At 38.7% G+C, this 19,241-nt stretch overlaps 1 protein-coding gene across 1 annotated transcript in view; it reads right to left on the reverse strand.

The window, feature by feature from the left end:
• CHST9 (carbohydrate (N-acetylgalactosamine 4-0) sulfotransferase 9) overlaps positions 1-17,309 on the reverse strand; it is an 86,701-nt gene extending 69,392 nt beyond the window's left edge. Inside the window, exon 1 of the mRNA XM_010574349.1 lies at positions 17,210-17,309. Coding sequence (XP_010572651.1) covers positions 17,210-17,309 — 100 coding nt within the window. The remainder of the gene's footprint in view (positions 1-17,209) is intronic.
• Between the last annotated feature and the right edge of the window lie 1,932 nt (positions 17,310-19,241).

Below are 19,241 nucleotides of genomic sequence, written 5' to 3' on the forward strand. Positions count from 1 at the left end.
CAGTAATTTATAATGCATCTCCAACATATCAGCGTGAGTTTAAGGGGCCTTTGCTATAGCTAGTAAAAACCTCAGTTAATCCTCTGAAGGGAAGTCTGACATTCTAATTTTTTTTTTCATCTTTAACAGGACCCTGAATTTAAGCTACAGATCATATATTGCTTTGAATCAAACAGTTCCTTAAAAAGCAAACCTAGAGATTAAATAATGTAATTTTTATTTTTATTACATTTTTCTTTGAAATAAACAAAAGTGAGCCTCTATTTTTTTATTTGTATTTAGTTTCTACTTTGATAAAATGATATTTTCTAGTAAAGATCATTCTGAAAGATTTTCAGATAACCTTAACCTTAATTTATTTAATCATTATTCTTCTGGGATGCAAAGAAAAACATATCATTACAAAATTCTAAAAAAGTCTTTACAATTTCATTTTCCTAATTTTCTTTTCAAGCGTAAGCTCATCAGGAAAATAAGTGAAATTTTTTATGAAAGCTCTTGTAGTTACTTGCATCTATTTAGTGTTAAGCATAATTTTTCTTAGAGCTTTTCTTTGACCCACCTAGGCTTGTGGGGTTTTTTCCTCAAAAAATTTGTGGTTATTGGTGGTTAGCTAAATTGCTTCAAATTAGTAAAGTTACTTTTTTCCATTCCTGCATCCCTCCCATCTGAAAAATTTCATTCAACAGCGACCATTTGAGACTACTGTCACCTTCCTCATTAATTGTCAGCTAAGACAAGAGAATTGAATTTTTGTCTGCTGAAGTTTAGGCAGCAGTTTCATAGCTAGAACACCCTCAGTTGCTGTCAGATGCTCAGTTTCTCCAAGCTGACGAAGTGAATTGGCATACCTATACCCATGAATGACAGACAGCTCTTCTGAGATGAAATGGCAGCAGGTCAGTTCCTCTAAGCAGTTGAAAGGGTGATGGCAATAGCTTCACAAACACTGTTTAATCGTTATTCTGTTCCCAAAGGTGTTGCAGCTGATTGATAGACTAAAATTTCATTCTAGATGGTGATAAGAAAACCAAGCTATCTTACTATTCTCTTTGCTATCCATACCCAGCAAATGTTTTGCCCAACTCAGACTGTCAGCTCCACTTCCAATCACCATAGAAGCAACATTAAGCAAATGTGGCATTCAGAACACTTGATGTTTTATATAAAAACCCCACAGAAATCCTCACTTATTTCTCTCCCTCTCAATCTTAGGCACTAAGAGATGCATGTTTTCTCAAAAGCATGGAAAAAATACCCAACTAATCAAAAAACAATCATTATTTCAGACATGTTACTGACCTCATTGGCAGAGAAGTACAGTTCTACCTGTTATTAATTTTTTAAAAATGCTAATTTTTCTCTTATGGAGAAAGTGCTTTATACCCAACCCCCTCTGCCCTCAAACGTCCATCAGATCTCTGACCTGCTCTTATCAAAATTCCTCCCCTTGAAAGGCAGTTTATTTACACATGTGCAAAGTCAATCCCAGAACAGTCATGAGCACAGTTAAATAGGCATCTCCCCCCCCTTTAAAAAAAATAATTGGAAAACAAGAATCTCCAAGTTACTACAAATTCTTTGATAGGTATAAAGCTGAAATGATACAATCAATCATTCCCAACCTACAGTTTTTGCTAGAGAAAAGCACAGAAAAGTACCAAGAATGTAAAAAAATAGCCAGGATGTTCTGCTGAGCCAATCACCCATTAGTTACTTTTTTATTCTGTAATCAGTAAATGACATTCGTACTAGGACAGAAGGTGGAAAATCTTTTTTAGTGATCCAATGATACCACGCTCTGATGAATATTTCCGTAGAATTAAACAGCATCATAGGAAAAAATGCTACTAGGAGTCTCCAGTACACTCAAGCTGGGCACTCCTCAACAGAGGAATCCCAGAGGAAAGGCATCAGTCAAGACAACACTGTACCAATTGATGGAAGAAGGAATAATCCAGGGCTATTGAACACATCTCCAATCCAGGAAGCCTCTAAATTAGAAATCACAAAGGGCAAAGAAAATTCTCTGAATTATTATTATAAACTCGCCTTATTTTTACATAGTCTACTCTAGGCACTGTTGCAGAGACAATATGCTAAGCTTGAGAGACCTTTGGACCTGACCTGGTTTAGTTTTTCTTCTCTGCCACAGAAAATTGGCTTCATAAGTCTCTGCTTGAGGTACCTGAAGCTAGAGGTGACCTAGTATGTCTTACGTGGCAGAGGGTGATCACCTCACTACCATACTACCCTCTGCTCAGCTCAAGTAGCATTTCTCTTTGAAACTTACAGCTTTCAGTTTGGTAACAGTCTGAATGCCTCCCCTCACTGGTATTCACGGCAGTCTAAGTCATTAGGTCCTATAAACATTCATCATTTAAAAGACTATTTATGATCCACTTGATTAAACCGTCCTGTTCAGAAAAGAAAACTCATATGAGTCTGATCTGGGCTTTTTGCTTTTCTTGGACCCACCTAGTTTGTCAGTCGCAGGCATTTTTTTCCCCAAGGGCTGTATGTCACACCACCAACCCTATTTTACCTCCCTTTCAGGCTCTACCTTGCCTCTCTTCCACCATTCCTCGTTCCCCAGCATATGGCACCATTACAAGGCAATGAGTCCACATACAAATGCTTACTGTTACTTTCCATTAGATGTTTCGACATCAGATTCAGCCTCCTTCCCCCACAACAAATATTTTGTTTCATTAGTAGCTGGAAAATACTCCTAGAGATAGGTGCAGTTTCAAGTGAACATTTTTGATGATACAGTATTTGGCATTACATGAAATGCAAACATATTTATTTGCTCGGTTTTATTGCTATTTATTTAAGAACAAAATGTGACTGTCTGTAGCATTACCTCTACACCACAAACTTTTGTTGCACAAGTGCACTATCACATCAGAAGAAAACAACAAAAGCCAAAGAAAAAGAATATTTAGAAAGAAAGCAGGAACAGACACTCAAGTACTTTCACTTAGTCAAACTTCAGTGTTCTGTGCACAAAAAAAAAAAAAAATCTTTGTTAATTCTACTGATCGCTTTTATGATCAGTAGAAGCATCATCATTCTCTGCTGCACAGACCTTTTTGGCACAGAGTGCTCTTAACATGAGAAAGATATTTTTACTTCTCACCATAAAAAAGATGATACTCCTACACATTCACCCATTGTAAGGCTTTATAAACTGCAGCTGCATTAGCTTCTTCCAGATACTTGGAGCGCAGGAAAAGAAATAGCAGTGGGAACTAGAGTTCTGGAAAACCCTGAAATATCAGAAGTTTTCTCAAGGCAAAAACACAGTTTTGGCCAGGTTAGTCATAATGCACCTGCAATATTAATTCTACATTTCCTACCCTTCAGAATGGCTGTGTGATGACAGCCTTCTTTTAATGGTGTCACTGGAATATGATTTAATGATAGGGAATTTAACTAATGATTGATATGTGGGAAACAGCATAGTCAAAGGACAAAAATATTTTAGTGATAGAAACTGCCAAGAAATAGTTGGACTAAAGTAATACGTAATCATGAAAAAAATTAACATGTACAATAAATAGGTAATAGCATAAAGTAAGTTTAGCATATTTCTCATAACAGAAGTCATAACAGAAGTTAGAATTAAACAACTGTAGTATCTGGCTTACCCTCCCTTCCTGTCATCAAGGATCAAGAAACCACTTGCTTTTCTCTGCCATTTTTTGAATCTCTCTTTTTTCTATGGCTTACCTCAGGTGGTAACAAAGTACACTTGTTAGTGAATGTGTCAACTTCAAGAAACACATTATTGAACAGACTTAACTAGCCTTTTTGATCCTTTCTTGGATCTTTGGCCCTTGTAGGAGGGACAAAACCAAAAAGGTGCTGTGCTACCAGCTCTGGAGTTAGATATCCTGGCAGTCCTCTGACCCAGAGGAAACACCTGGTCTTCAGGCACAAATGAATGCTGAAAGGATGGCAAAAATTTGCAAAATAAGCAGATTACCTCCCCCAAGTAATTAATAAGATTGCCTTAAGTGGATACTAGTCCACGTGGATTAGCCCATTTAAAATACCAAGATTAACCTCTAAATTTCAAGAAAGTTGATTATTTATTTGTAACGTGGCATTGGTTATCACAGACTAGTCTTTGCCTAAATAGACTCCCAAATGTCATTCGACTACGTTTTATTTACAGCATATTAATGCCAGCTGCACAATATGCGTATTTTGGTAGCTGGAGAGGCTAGGCTGACTCTACTTGCCTAGAATACCTTGAACCCACCCATCAGTCAGCATCTGGCAGTTTTATCCAGGTTATATTTATATGTACATCAGTCCTACACCTGATGCCAATAGAGTTCCGTTATATTGCATGATCAATCATAACTTAAGAGGTAGCACACCTCAGCTATTTGCAGATTAATTCCACCAGAAAGGAATTTCTGCTCAAAGGTTAAATAAATCATGAAGTATTTATACCTCACTGCAACTACCTCAGACTACGTAAGCCCAGTCTCATCTGCCTGTTCATCTTCAAAACAGACACACTGAAGTGAAAGATTGTAAACGAAAAGAAGTAGTGTGAAATTAATTTTGCCATCTGTAACAGGATAAAGAAAATAAAAAAAAAATAAATCCATAAAGTACAATAATCATGTCCATATTATTTCCTGTATTTCACATATACTTTGTGTTGCCCCTCAAATCCAACAAAACTAATTTAAAAGTCAGGGGCAAAACGGGGGGTTTTTTGAGAGACATTTATCATCTTCCCTCTGCCACCAGTCCCAAGACTGCAATACCAAATCTCTGACACAAGATCAGACAGAGGAAGAGGAAAAATCATCAAATTATTCTTGTAAAAATACATTTGTTTTTACATTTTGTTGCTTCATTGGGTATCACTTAATCAGGGGCCAGTCAGCCAACTCTCACTCTAATGATTTTGCTCCTACAAGTAATTGCTTTAGTGATTAGAAGTCTATTCATATCAAATGGACTTTATTATTGCATTAATAATTCAGCAACTCCCACAGCAAAAGAGTAAAAAAAGAGAAAAACACATCCATGTAAATTCCAGTCCCTCTACCAACCTGCCTGCCCTGTTTCATTCCTTCCCATCACAGAACATGACAGATTTGTTTCTTCCCCAGTGCCAGTATTTTACGTATTCAATGACCTCTTAGAGGACTGCTAGTAGGCAGAAAAGGTTAGACATCTTGAGGATCTTATATTCCTATGGAAATTTCAGTTTCTAAGGAAAACAAATTTCTGTCATCTTTATTAATAACTGTTCTGTGCAGCTACTCAGCTTGAGTGTTTCTGAATAGCTTATAAATCAAACCAAAGTTCATGAAAAGTCTTGATTGTTTGGCCCTACATCAAGAACAGAGCTGCAGATCTTTCTGGAAAGTGTACCATAATTCTTGACCGCAATTACAGAATCATCTTAAATCAATGACATTTAATGAATTATGTACATAACATGTTTAAAGTAACAAGCTGCATTTTACACACAATTCAAGTGTCATGACCTGTGTCAACAGATTGTAGCCCATTAGCTCTCAGTAGTGGACAAGGCATACTGTGCATTAATGAATCTTTAATGATAGCAAGAAAGAGCCAGAAACAAAGAAAAACAAAAATAAAATTAATGCATCTACATGTGTTTTCCTCATTTATCTTGCCATGCTTCACTTAAAAAGTGTACTGCAATACTTTAATATACCGTAGTGGTTTTTTGAATACAATAGAAAAACAAAAATAAAATTAATACAGCTAGATGTGTTTTCTTCGTTTATCTTGCCATGCTTCACTTGAAAAGTGTACTGTAATACTTTTAATATACCGTAGTATGTTTTTTTGAATACGCTAACATTATTGCAACACAGATTCCACTGCATTATTTGGCCACTAAATTTTTTTCCAGGAATAAAGAAATAATTTTGCATAGATTAGAGGAGCAAAAAGTGAAATTCTATTGACCCAGCTTTATTAAGCTTTTGCTAACTAACACCTCTCCTTCAGCTGCCACTGTTGTGAGGCCAAAGTCAGGAAGAATAAATTTGAAAAGCAGTAAGGCTCAGCGATATTTGGTGGAAGAAACCAAAAGCTTCCATGACTAGTAGCCACCATTTAATGAAAGAGCTACCATTTTTCTTACTCCACTGTTGTCTCCAAAGCCCTCTACAGAGGACAGAGCTTGTGGCCCTTCCCCTGCCAATCCCCATCAATAACAGCTTTTTGGCACTCTACTGTTTGTGTCCCTCATGAGCATGGAGCTGATGTTGTGTCCCCTCCAATGGAGTAGCTGACCCTCCCATGAAGTTTGCATAGCACACATGCCACTCTATTTTCATTCCCACTGAAATGCTGCCAAGAGCGGCTGCAGCGGACAGTTTCCTGAGCAAACGAGAACAGTGGGAATCACGCCGCAACCGACAGCTATGCAGAGACAACACCATTTGCACATCACAGCAAACGGGTGTCTTCACTGGAGATCCATGGCCCTCATCCTAATCCAAGAAAGCAAGACTGTTGTTCACATTAAGGCTTGCACAGATGCATGTTTGGGAACCATCAACAGCAGTATGAGAGCAGGAACATACTTTTCTTTTTAAACATAACATTATCTCCTATCTATACCATTCTCTGAAAACACAGTATGGCTATGCAAAGCCAAAGTAACCTCTCATGGCATACACCTCTGAACAACAGAAAACTATGAGGTTTTGGCAACAACTCAGGAACAACTGTGTTTCTTTCTCTTCCCAGGGTTTGTCTGCTCTTTTTACAAGTTTAAGCAAGAATATCAAGTATGATCAACGGTAGAGAGAAAACTGCCTTCATACACAATGTTTACTACATTTATTATTTCCTATTAGACATATTTTCATTCCTTAACAGAGCTATTTTGTGGATGAATGGTGAAACATCAGGCACTGATATTTTCCCGTTTCTATTTAATACAACTGACTGCTTCCAGCTGCAGCTAACGGAACTCACGCACCACATCTCCCTAGTTGATCATAATCAAAACCAAAAATCCCCAAACCCTCTTTTCTCTTACAAATAATTTACCAAAAGGCAATATGCACATACATAGGGCACAACTGCATGACTCTAAATAACCAAGCTGTTTCTAAGTGCATGCTTGTATTAAGCCTAGATTATAATATATCTGTAGCAGAAGTATTACAAACCTTTAACAGCTTCTTCCTCCATCTATGCCCTTACATACGTACGTACAGCTGGGCAAGTTCTTCTATTGCTAGATTATAATTGGTACTGAAATGACCTGCTCCATTCCAATCACATTAAATATAAAATCAATTAACACCTCCTCTTCTTTCACCTGGCATTTGCTCACAGTGAAATTTAATATTGATTCTGACTATTCTTAACCTTAGGCTGCTGATCTTTAGTTACTTTTCTGGATGTTACCCAGTGTCCGTGACATGCAGAAGCTGTCCCCCAAGGTGCATGTCAAATTTTGTGGCTATTAGGCCATCATCCATTACGTTCTAGGGCAATGAAATTCTTCGCCAGGAGACAAGTACTGCCTTGCTATCTCTGTTTCTCAAGAAACTCAGTTTTCCAAAGCCAACGACTTTCTTGGAGTCTCCCCTCCTCCCCGTTGTCTGCTTGGCTCACAGCAGGTTTTGTCCATGTGAACCGAACTCCTTACAACCACTGCCTCAACACCAGTTACCCCATATCCCACCCCTGCCATTCCAGGAGCTTCTGCACTGCAGCATCCCTGAGCCAAAAAAAAAAAAAAAAAAGTATTATTAGTTTGGAAAGGGCTAGCTTCAGGAAAATTATTATTAAATAGGTGATGTGAAGTCTTGAATCTTCTTTGCTCAGCATCCTTAGTCATCTCAAAGAAAAGGAAGATTTCTACATTCCTCAGATATTTTGATAACCTGTCATCATCCCTTGTAGATGGTGCTCAGTGTAGCTCCTCGGAAGCCAGACAATTAAGAGACAAAAACTGTGCCTACTAAGCCTGATTTTGCTAGAGTTATGCACTGTGAATTTCTGCCACGATTGTGTGATAAAAAGCTGCATGGTCAATATAAACAAAATCATTTGAAACAACAAAGCTGTGAGGGACAAATTTTATTTTCTAGCAGGTATCACACAGGTTTAATAGATGCCAATGACAGTCTTGGATATTGTTACTGTGGGGAGGCTCTCAGTGTAGTAAGGAAACAATCGTTTTTGGTGGATATGAGTGGGACTGGAAGGAGTGGGAGTTCCTAAAGAACTACTGTAGGGCATAACATTTTCTAGGTTGAAAAATACTGTTGCCACTTGCTGCCAACTACAGCTTTCCAGGCAGTACAGGATACTGCTGCACATCTTCGCTAAATCAAGATTAAACCAATCAAAATCCAAAACAAATGGATCTGTGTGATATTTTATTCCCCATCACTTTACATCAAGTGAGACTCATATACGCTTGGGAACAGTTTCATCTGTATAAAGGGCAATGCTTAAAATACAGCATATTTTGCAGTTTTCTTGAATAATGAATATTTATAGTTTTACGAAAAAGAGAAGCCTTTAAGCTGATTTGGTCACTGACCCCAACTTTGGATAGAAATGAACAAACTTTGGCAGGATTTTTGGGTTGGGGTTTTTTGGTGTCTGTTTAAACATAGCATTTGATAGTACCCAACTAACTCTCCCTTGTGGCTGAAGACAGTAACATTCACTCCCACAGATACAGCCGCAAGGCTCAAGGTTGGAAGAGCTGAAAAAGAAAACACTGTATGATGATGTGACATGAATCTTCCTAGTTTCAAACTGACAATTATGAAATTATGAAATGCCTTCCAAAGAAATACTGTAAAAATGTAGAAACACGCTTTTTCTTTGAAAAAGCCATTAACATAAATACAACAAAAAATACAAAAAGGTATGCAAGACAGTTGTCTGAGGCAGCAGGGACCCAAACTTGAAAGCCTAGCTAATCTCCATGCTGCCATGCCATGATGATTGCCTTTAAAAATAAAAAAAGAACCAAAAATAAAACCAGGTTTTCCACGTTTAAAAAAAAGTTAAAGGGAATTTTCTTATTCCTTGAGCCTTTTGCTCTGAGATATAGATCACATTTTTTCCAGCTAAATCATACCTGTCATCTATAGGACATTAATCCCTTGTACACTGAAATGGCTCCCATTACTTGTAACCTGTCATCCTCCTGATCTTTAAATGTTTATTTCACAGATGTTGCAAAATTATCAAGAATTATCCCTAATTAATAGCAATAACCTGTTTATAGTAACACCAAATGAGTAAAATGGAAGCAAAAAGACAGAAACAAAGTCTCTTGACACTGAACAGCGAAACAATTCTTCCATGTAAACTGATCCCCATGTATCCAAATAGCTGACTGCGGTGAGAAGATAGGTTTCTGTCTAAAATATTTCTCCTACAAGCAGTCCCTACTCCTACACAAAGAAGTGAAATAAAGAGGATACTAAAAGTAAATATACATGCATACATATATGTATATACACACACTAAAAACAAATACCAGAAATTCTAATTTAATTCTAGTAAGAATCCAAAGGTTTCCCTTGGAATTTTGCAGAGACCACATCACATGCTCTAACAGGACTGTTTGTAATCAGGCTACATATCAAAGCAGTTCAACATCAGACACAGAGTTAAGCAGCCTTAAATGTACTCCAGCAACAACCACTTGCTATTCTGAAAATGTGCAGCGCACTTAAGGAAAACAGAACAAGTCAGGAACAGAGACACTTTTATCTCAAAGTTTTTCTGCTATTACTTCTAAATTATGACATGCCAAGTAGAAATTACCTCTCCAGCATTCTTGCTTTGTAAGGCTATATGTATGTCTTAAATGATACTGCATGATATAATCAGTGCACTGAACAGACAAGACTACAGGGCTTCATTGCCTGAATGACCAGCTTTTAAGTAAAGGACTTTCTGGAACAGAAGAGGTGCTATGAACTGTAAGTTATTAAAAGAAACAACAATGGTGGACAATAACCAGAAACTGACCACTTCACTCAATGACAGCACATCTGTTAGAAAATTAAACAAAAGTTGAATAACTCATATATTTTCTAAAAAAAAGCATAACTACTTAACAGAAAGAATGATTGCTAAGGGCTCCATGTAAAATCATATTCCAAACATCATCCAGATGTTCTGCTCCAAGGATCTGAATAACTGGAAAACAATGTGAAGACTATCTATACATGTTTCATACCCAATTCAAAAGAGCATTCTGAAGACAGCATGACCAACACGCAGCCTTCCCAGGAAAGAGGACACCCTGCTTCGTAAGTGTTCCACTATCAATCCAAAAAGCCCTCCAGCAGTAGTTACAATACAAATTCTGAAGCAAATTCAGTTACATACCTATAGATATAAGAAAGTTATAGGAGCCTCTTTTGAAAGTCCTATCTGAAAATAGGCAAGAAAGAGTATGTTCAGGTGTCCTCAGTACAATTAAGGTATGTGTTATACCTTTCTAGGAGTAGACCTCTGTGGTTGTCAAGGTTTAACCCCAGCCAGCAACTAAGCACCACACAGCTGCTCACTGACTCCCCCCCACCCAGTGGGATGGGGGAGAAAATCGGGAAAAGAAGTAAAACTCCTGGGTTGAGATAAGAACAATTTAATAGAACAGAAAAGAAGAAACCAATAATGATAATGATAACACTAATAAAATGACAACAGTAGTAATAAAAGGATTGGAATGTACAAATGATGCGCAGGGCAATTGCTCACCACCCGCCGACCGACACCCAGCCAGTCCCTGAGCAGCGATTCCCCGCCCCCACTCCCAGTTCCTAAACTAGATGGGACGTCCCATGGTATGGAATACACCGTTGGCCAGTTTGGGTCAGCTGCCCTGTCTGTGTCCTGTGCCAACTGCTTGTGCCCCTCCAGCTTTCTCGCTGGCTGGGCTTGAGAAGCTGAAAAATCCTTGACTTTAGTCTAAACACTACTTAGCAACAACTGAAAACATCAGTGTTATCAACATTCTTCTCATACTGAACTCAAAACATAGCACCGTACCAGCTACTAGGACGACAGTTAACTCTATCCCAGCTGAAACCAGGACAGTGGTCTAGGTATGAACAAGGTTGGGCAGGTTGTCAAAAGCTTATACACAATAATAAACAAAATGTCATCAGCTTCTGCTCAAACATGTTATTGAATATATAGCTGAGAGCAGCCCCCCCAAACTCATCCCATTTAGTTTCTTTTATACCACTGGAACATGGAAGCTAAATACCAAAGGATTAAAACATACCACCAACTCAGAAATACTCTTCCACAATACCCTCAAGAAAACAGCATGGCAGGAATCTCTTTTAAGAAAGAAGGATTCCTAAAATTAGATGCAATTTAGCTATATGAATGATAAAAGTAAAATGAATGACGTGCAAGATTGAGGGCTGCTGAACAGCCAGACCCAGGAAGAACATCCTCACAAACAGATAAATACAGCCTTAAATGTTATATGCTGCAATATGAAATTTTAACTTCTTTTTCTTAAAGCTTCTGGGTTTTGCAACTGCTGAAGAAAGGGTGAGACTCTACAATCACCAGCTCTGAAAACCATCGTTTCTTATATTTAGCTTTTACTTATGTTTTTAGATCATTATGGTTTGACAAAGTATCAATCTCTACCTGTTTCTTAATATAATTTTTTTTGTGCAAAGACAATTCTTGTCTCCCTACAGCTTGCATCCACTTAAAGGGGGGAAAAAAAGGAAACCCATTTTATGTTATATGGTGAAATTCACCTAATAAAATCTTATAGTATTTCTGGGACTTCAACAGCTCTATAACTGCTCACCAGAATTTACTGATCCTATTGAATCCTCTTTCTCTTGTGCTTCAATTCAATAATGAGGCAGATTTTTAAAAAAGCAAAGAAACAAAAACACTTTACACAGAGAAGACAGCATATTCTGACCAGAGGGGTAAAACCTGAACACACCCAGCCTCATTATAACAGCCTCATCACTAGTTGGGCATTGTAAGCAGGAAGATTTGCTTGTCATACCAGTGGTGTTCTCCAGCAGAGTCAGCAAGACTCCCATAAACTATCTAAGACTTTGACAACAGAAATATTTCAAGGTTACTAAAAGAACTAAATTATTCATGATTAATAAACATTATTGAGCAGTGTCCTTTTCTCCTTTATTTACAAACCTGGTTTCTACAAATATATTAATTTAATGTATTTACCGAAGACTGTCTGGGAAAACTATGACTTCTGTGTAAACAGTTGCCTTTGTAATCCATTACATATGAACTGTTCCTTAAGCCACATCAATGATGCTCCACTTAAGCAAGTTTTAAATAAAAATCAACCCACACAAACAGCTAAGACTAAATTTTACTGTATGTATGCACACATTCATTTGCTACTTAAGAGCGTCAAGATAAGAAAAAGGCTCACTCCATAGAGTCAAAATATCTCACCAGATTACCAAAGGACCCAAAAGATCCCCTTGGATTACCAAATCTGGCCAAGTGGGGAAAAAAAGCCCACCTGCTTATACCAAGTAGTATGGATACAGTGTGGATGGCTACAGCAATGGCCATCTAAATTGAGAAAGCTCATGCCAGTTCATGGAATTTCAAACTTTTCTTAAAATGGGATTTTTTATCTGAATTTTTATTCTGATTCTTCACAAAAACAAGAGTTGTGGCCTGAGGAATGGGAATGAACTCTGTGTGATGAAGCTACTCAGGAGCTGGATGCACAAAACTGCAGGAAAGCACACAGACTGCAGAAGGATGCCTGGGCACCCACAGGTTACTACAAAACTGGTACCCTGCGAAGTGAGGAGAAAGCATGCAGAAAAATCCCAGTATCCTTAAGGTGAGGTACAAAGCTGCTGGGAAGGAGAAGCAGCAGACTTTCTCACCCTCAGGAACCAGAAATCTATGGGAGGACAGAGGCAGTGCAGCCTTCTTCACATTAGTGGTCATACTGCACCCCATGAAAATCTGCAGTAGTCTTCATAACCATGAATTTTCTAGGCATGCTTCACAAAAAAGAATTACATAAAGTTTAAGAGGAGAAAAAAAAACCCAACACACAACAAAACACTACACAAGCCCAGCATACAGATCTATTCACAAAGATATTCGCAGATTATTTTGTAGTAATTAGTCACACTAAATCATATCAGCCCCCCCCCCAAAGAAGAGTTTTAAAGTACAAAATTAGAATCCCTAACTTAAAACTCCAGTTCACATCTATAACATATTAGGATTAAAATGCAAGTGCCCATTGCTCCCCACACCCCCCTAATTTAGGTGATTCATTGTATAAAACTCAACATCAACTCTGAAAGACCCAGCAGTTTGCTTCCCCTGTATAAGATTAACAGTGCTGGAAATAACTAAAGCATGTAATAAATAGTAATACCTTTTTAATCAGTGCCACATTATTTGATGCTTTCACTGAAGAATGCAAGACTGTATGGAGAACTGTCAAGTAAAGCTGCAGGATTTAGTTGAATTCACATCAAGCTTCATTTACATATATGAATTTATAAATTAATATATTTATATATGGAGAACTTGAAGTGCTCCATAAACATTATATTATCAATGTTGACATCAATTAAGTTTTCAGCCAGATAAAGTCTGTATGTGTTAACACTCACGTCGGACTGTTCTCAACAACTCTATTCCCCACTACTCCACTGAGGTGAACTGAAGACACCCAACAGAAGGGCTCTTCTACATCTAAGTAAGGATATATCATCCTGTCTTTATACGCTCCATGCACAGAGCCAAACCAAGAAACCTGCCTGTTCTCTCAGTCTGCTAACGTCTTTGAAAAGCCATCAGAGAGGACCACCATGTAGGTAGCAGCTGTTTCTTAGACATCTCTAAATGAAAGATTTTCTCTTTTTTAAGGTATAGGGTTGATGAACACGACAAGAAATAATCTGAAGAGTCCAAGCACAGTGGGAGAGAGCAGAAGACATGGCTGTGCTGAGAGATGCATCCAGCTGCTGAGCCTGCAGGTGCATCTGACATAGACCGACAGGATGAAAGATTAGTGAAGGTGTTCCTGTGCTGGATAAATTTGAGTGATGAGGTAAGTCTGCAAAAGTAAATCAGAAAAAAACATGCTTAGAGAAGATCAGCTCTAGAGGAAAATAAGACAAATGGGGGAATCAAATCACAGTTGAGATCTCAGAGATGTGAAGAGCAAGTAGAAAGAAGAGAAGAAAGAGAAGTCAAACTATGACAGAAAAGTGGCATTAGGTCTAGTGTGAAAAGTTATGAACAGCAAGAAAGAGAAAAGGTGCAATGAGAATGGAGACTATGAAAGTAAATAGTCTGACTTTAATATAGCAGTATAGACAAATACTAATAAGGAGCAGGGTATTACCATACAATTTTCCAATTCCCCACAAAATCTACTTCTGATTGGGAATCATTCACATCACAGCTAGGAGAGCCTGAGAAATAACTGTGAACATTACAAACAACAATCTAGCAAAATGCAGTATCTCTTCCAGTGATTGTGATTTACAAAGGCTCCAAGTCAGATATTCAGAAGAATGGGGTGGTAAGCAGCAGCACCTCACTGGTGCAAAACAGATACTTTCCTAAACTCAGACACAGCCAACTTTCCATCCTTCAGCAACCAAATGCAAACATAAATGTTGTAGGTCTTGAGCAGGGCTCCGTGGAAGATAAAAATAGTGCTGCCAACAACAAACACTTGTCTCTACAGGCTCATAGCACGGCAGTTGAGAAGCACGAGGTGCACTTTCCATTTCTTAATAGAACATCAAATCACATGCTCAGCCACTTGCAGATTAAAACTAACTGTCTTACAGCTGTGCAACTAGTGATATAATTAAAGGAGCACATAAAATCCTTGTAAAGATACTTGTCAGTTTGGGATTCTCCAGACACAGCTCATCCCCAAAAAAGCCACAGTGCACAACACATGGCAATATGAAAAACACAGCAGAAGAGAAAAAAAGGAGTGCAAAATGCCCATAACTAAAGTATATAATGAATATGCAAATACGTTTTATTTCGTATCAATTCTTAAGCATCATACAGGGGGAGAACATTAGAAAACTGAGCTGAAGAAGGTTTAGAGGAAATACAGGTGTTTGAAATAAAAAAGAATGGCTTTCTACATGTTAAATTGGAAAAGGCAAGAGCAGACACCAAAGAATTATTTTCTCCATGCTCTTTCTGACGTGTATGACCTAGGGACTGTAGAGAATGCCAAAATTCATTTTTTGGATCTTGCTGAAGTGCTGTCACAACAGCAGTCCAGTGAGATAAAAGGGCACTCAAAACTGCAGTCACACTTTAAGCTCACTAACCATTCTGTTATTCTCTGATAGTTTCCATTTTATTACAGAAATGTTTTCACATGGAAATGACTTATGTGTACAAGGAGAAACCTCTCTCCTGAAGAAGATTATGGCAATACATCAAAGAAAACCCCAAAGAAAGCATCTGCTTGCCCAAAAGAACACAGTATGTTCTAATTCACCCTTTATTATATTTTTCCTGTTTCTTTTTAATGGTAGATAGATACAGACAAAAGAAAGGAGTGGAAAAAACACAGTGAGAAATAGCAACAAGGAGCACTGCAAGGAAAGAAAAGTTAATTACAGCACAAGAAAAGATGCAAGGAATGTGAAGAATGTCAGCAAGTAAATAAATCAATAATCTACAGTCATCATCTACATTCCTGAACTACCTTGAAAGCAAGGGTATCTGCCCTTAACATTCCTTACAACAGCAGACATTTTCAAGGAGGGCTCCCCCCCAGCGCACCGTGTTTCTGCCAGCACCCTTGTGTCAACAGCTGACTACAAGGGAACCTTTCTGAAGGGGACCTATACTACACCTTTTTAACAGTTTTGTTAATACAAGCTTGTAAATACCATGGACCACACCAGAAACATTAACAAGACGAAATTAATGTTGTGATCATTGCACTTAGTTGAACAAAACCTCAAGGTCATTGCCAAACAATTGCGGGAATGATGCACCAGATTCCCCCCTCACCACTGCTCTCTAAAACATATTGAAGCCTAACAGCTCATACAGAATAAAAGCACGGATCAATAAAGCCAGAACACTAATGCGGTTTTACAGATGTGTTTCTTCACAATGGTATCAGCATACTATAAGGAAGGAGTTTTACAGAGGAAATGGAAGCTAAGGAATAGAGACAAGAGGACATAAAAGTCAGGACTTCTTAACAAGTTGGGAACATTCCGTATTGTTAATGGGGGAAAAAACCCTAAAAAGTAAACAAACAAAAAACCTCAAAACCCCTAAACAAGTATATACAACTAAAATCAAGGATATGCCACCAAGTAACATGGCACAACAGAAGGGGAACTACAGAGCAAACCAGTGGGTGTTACGGACCTTACTGACATCCACCCTATACACATTTCGGGGGGGGTTACTTCAGACTAACTCTAGACTGGTGCTGTGAATTGAGCATCCACTAGAGGTTGAGGTAAATAGCCTGGTTTAGTTTCATCCATAAAGGAATCTAGATCAACCTGTGGTGCAAACCAAAATATGGTAAACAGGGAACACAAATTCAACTCAGAAGTCTAATCCTGAGCCAATGCTAACACAGATTTACCCGAAGTTGCAATGTGACTCTGGTGCTGTATGTAAAAAATGTCTTCTAAATCCAGTATCTAACTCCATCTCAAAAAAAATAAAAACAACCCCCAAAAACCAACCCAAAAATGGGGTAGGATGATTCCACATGAGCACTGTTGCTTAGAAGACCACTTTTGTCTACAAGACATAGCAGTAATTCTCCAAAAATTGCTTTGCCACACAGAATATAATGTACAAAACCCACAGAAAATCGTCATACAGAATTATTTCTAAACTGGACTTGCTTGGCTTCACGCATACACAATATGCTTTTGCAACACTTGCTTTTGCAACGGAAGCTGATACAATACAATTAGGTAGCTGGGGGCATCTTTTTGTGTGATTCAAGAAATTTCTTAATACTTACATGAAGTGTAGCAATTAAAACCAGCCTGTTTTCAGTGCCATTCTACTGCCAAATGGGGGGACTCCCCCCAAATGTCCACATGTATTCCACGGACTTTACAGTCATCTTTTCAATAATGGATGCAATTACATTAAAAAAAAAAGGAAGAGAGAAAACCTACTGCACCTGTATGTTGTTCTTCAATCCAAGCTTGCAGATACATGAAGAGGAGTAGACCAGCTACTCCAAACATCAGTAGAGACACAAAGACTTGTCTTAGGTTCATGACCCTATCAGGAGGCTACTTTTCAGCTTTCAGAAGGACGCATGGCTCACTTTTCTGAAGTTTTCAGCGTGCCTGCATCTTCTTCAGTATCTTCCCCTGAGACACGGACCTGGAATAACAAGAGACAGAGCTAGTTCTCGTGTTACATTTTTATTCTTCACCAGAGACTGTATAAACAGCATACTGTACACAAGCTGGAGCTCTTACAAGCTGTTACTTTCAACGCCTAGACTTCTGTTCACGATCTCAACAATCTTTCTACCCCTGGATGAGCTTCAAGCAGAAGTGTTTCGCAAAGCGGCTGCAGAGACCATTCCACCTCCATGCTGCCGGCCATCGCCCGCTGCCCGGCTGTCACACCAGTGCACCGCTGCCCACCAACCATCACAGCTGAGATGCTACAGCAGCAGCTGGAGGCCCCCCCTGAGGCAGCCGGGCTGCACCCCGCTGCTGCCAGCCCCCTGCGATGGGCAACCCAGCGCCTCTGCTTCTGGACCGCCCGACCCTTGTTTAGCCCTGGAAGGATGCCTGCAGTCCCCCTGCCCCGCAACGTGACAGCTCCACTTGCAGTGCCTCGGTATCAGTTCAGCCTGCGCTTCGGGGAGTCGTACTCTGACGTTCACCCTCAAACATGAATCCAAGCTGAGTTTTGCAGGGTTAGGGAATGTCAGCAGAAAATGGTATCCGTAACACAGCAGAGAGGGAATTAATGGATCATCTTGTTAATCAGCTATTTTGCAACACGTGAAGGACTTGTCAAGATCCTAGTTCTTGCCACTAAGTTCAATGGAAATGGGATCAAGCGTAAAACCTTACCAAAAAGATTACTTCCTTGCACAGCAGAGGGCCCAGAAAAAGGAATTTACCTGATGCCCTGCACCTGCCACAAAGGGGCCATAAAATTCACTTTGTAACAACAGAACATAGAAGACACTGTGGATCATAAAAAAGCCGGCTCCTTAACCTGAATCAGAATGCGTTCACTTTGAAAGCACGTTACTAGAAGCTGATGAGCAGCTGTTGAAACTGGCCTGCACAGCAGAAGAAAAAGTGTTAAAATTCAACACAATGGACACCCTTCTAAGTGCATATCTGATGGAAGTGTCTGGTAAACTGCTGCAAAGAATGCAAAGAAAAACTCAGGCTTTCAAAGGAAGACATCCCACTGAAAAATATTTGAGAGAGAAATCTATTAAAAGAATAGAGCTAAAGTACATGTGCATCCAAATAAACAGAAAAAGAAAATGCAGGCATTTAACAGTTATTCTGAAACGTACAAGTACTGCGTGTTCCTCAAGTCTGTATTTTTAAATAACTCGGCACTGTTACATCTATAATTGCTGTATACACATAGACATAAGGCTTAGCAGGAACTCCCATTAAAAATAGCTGTTGAATTAACACAGTAACTACGTTAGAATGAGAGAAAATATTTCAAGAACAACAAAACTGTGTTCAGAACTTTACAGTATTTTTTTCCAATTCCGTGTCATTAAAACTGTACACTTCACTGAAGCATAAACTTGCCTGCAGAAAATGTAAACCAGAGTTTAAATATTAATCTTTTTATATGTAATTGTTCTGTAGAAGACAGATAGCTAGACATTAACGGAATGTAAATGTTCTGTCTGAAGTCTTTTTTGTATGGGTCATGAACTATCTGGTTCAAACCTGAAACATGGAAGGAAGGTGAGTAGGTGCTTTATTCCATCTAGTTTTTTCTGCCTTGATCCTGCAGAGAAGGAATTTCCTACATGTTATATACATGTACCTGTTTGCAGCTATTGTGATGATGCACAGGATTGGAAGGAAGCAGTGAAGATTGGGCAAAACCAAAGAAAATGCTTGGGGAATTCTCTGTGAAATGCCTTTTGCAAGGGTGTTAGCTGTTATCACTTTTCCTGCAGTGCCCTCAGCATTCTCAGACTTGCA

This window comes from Haliaeetus leucocephalus, unplaced genomic scaffold, assembly GCF_000737465.1.
Source record: "Haliaeetus leucocephalus isolate CR32 unplaced genomic scaffold, Haliaeetus_leucocephalus-4.0 Scaffold428, whole genome shotgun sequence".
NCBI lineage: Eukaryota > Metazoa > Chordata > Aves > Accipitriformes > Accipitridae > Haliaeetus > Haliaeetus leucocephalus.